This window comes from Phaseolus vulgaris, chromosome 1 (genome assembly GCF_051622355.1).
Source record: "Phaseolus vulgaris cultivar YP4 chromosome 1, ASM5162235v1, whole genome shotgun sequence".
NCBI classification, from domain to species: domain Eukaryota; kingdom Viridiplantae; phylum Streptophyta; class Magnoliopsida; order Fabales; family Fabaceae; genus Phaseolus; species Phaseolus vulgaris.
The window spans coordinates 2,194,547-2,195,817 of record NC_143498.1 but is presented as its reverse complement, the minus strand read 5'-3'; the positions used below and the strand labels follow the sequence as shown (position 1 = coordinate 2,195,817).

The following is a 1,271-nucleotide window of genomic DNA, read 5'->3' as shown; positions in this document are numbered from 1 at the left end:
TTCCAAAATCTTCATCCTCATAACCCATCTAACATACATGTTCATGTTTTTCATTAATGTCTCCAGTCCTCAGTGAGATCCTTCGTTCAGGGTTTATGATCAATTCCTCCCTCAGACGCAGGACCCACCTTGTTCAATCTTTCTCAGTTGTCTTCCTCTATTGGTTCTATGTTTTCTCATAATTAACCCCAACACCACTTCCCTTTTATACACATATCTTAGCTACAATAATAAAAATAACAATAACAATCTTCTACACTATTAGCTTAACTAAAAATCATTCTCTTCCCCTGTTTTTTCCTTTTCCTCTGTTTCCATTGTAGTCTAGTTGTAAATTACACACATGTGATGGCCTCATTCAGTGGAACCTCTAGCATTTCCACAAAGCAGATTCAGAGTTCAGGGTCTGAGGAGGATCTGCAGCGTCTGATGGACCAAAAAAAGAAGAAGAGAAAGCAATCCAACCGTGACTCGGCCAGAAGATCAAGGATGCGAAAGCAGAAGCACATGGACGATCTCACTGCACAACTGCAGCGTCTACAGACGGAGAATAACCTACTCTTCACCCAACTCAACATCACCACCCAATACCATCTCAAGCTCCAGGCTCAAAACTCCATTCTCATGGCCCAGAAGACTGAACTCACCCAAACCCTTCACTCGCTCAATCACATCATCAATCTCATCAACAAAACAACACCCACAAACGATAACCATCATTGCTATAACAACATCAACAATAACTTCATGAATCCCATGCACATGCCCTGCCTTAACCAACCCATTGTGGCCACTGCAGACAACATGTTTCTGTGGTGAAGAGTCTGAGAAACTAAGGTTGTTCTCTTGCTGCTGCTGTTGTGTCTGGTGGAATGGAATCATTAGTAGTGTTCTAGGGTGAGGCAATGTTTGTTATAAGACATGTTATGTTATTAAAGTGTGGGATCTTGCTTGATTAAATAATAATGGAATATTGAAAATATCATATAGTGGCATTGGCAATGGCATGGTTCTGTTGTTGTTGTGGGTGTGCTTTTTATAAATGGTACCAAAAAGTTGCTTCTCTTAGTTGTTTTCATGTTCTTGATGATATCAGTGGCTTTTGATAAAACTAAAGTGATAAAGTGATGGTTGCAGCATGGTGTGTAAATTGCACCCATGAGAAGCAAAGAGAAGTGCAAGATTAATTAATTCAAAAAACTCTTCTGGACCAAAAAAGTAAAAAAGCTTGCTACAGGTTTATGACGCAACGTGGACAGTGTCAATTATTA

The 1,271-nt window shown here is 39.7% G+C and overlaps 1 protein-coding gene across 1 annotated transcript; it reads left to right on the top strand.

Moving 5' to 3' along the window:
• The first annotated feature begins 201 nt into the window (after positions 1-201).
• Positions 202-985, top strand: LOC137816387 (bZIP transcription factor 44). Its single transcript, XM_068619504.2, has one exon. It carries the CDS (start codon positions 349-351, stop codon positions 817-819), a length of 471 nt encoding a protein of 156 aa, XP_068475605.1. The 5' UTR covers positions 202-348; the 3' UTR covers positions 820-985.
• Positions 986-1,271: the final 286 nt, after the last annotated feature.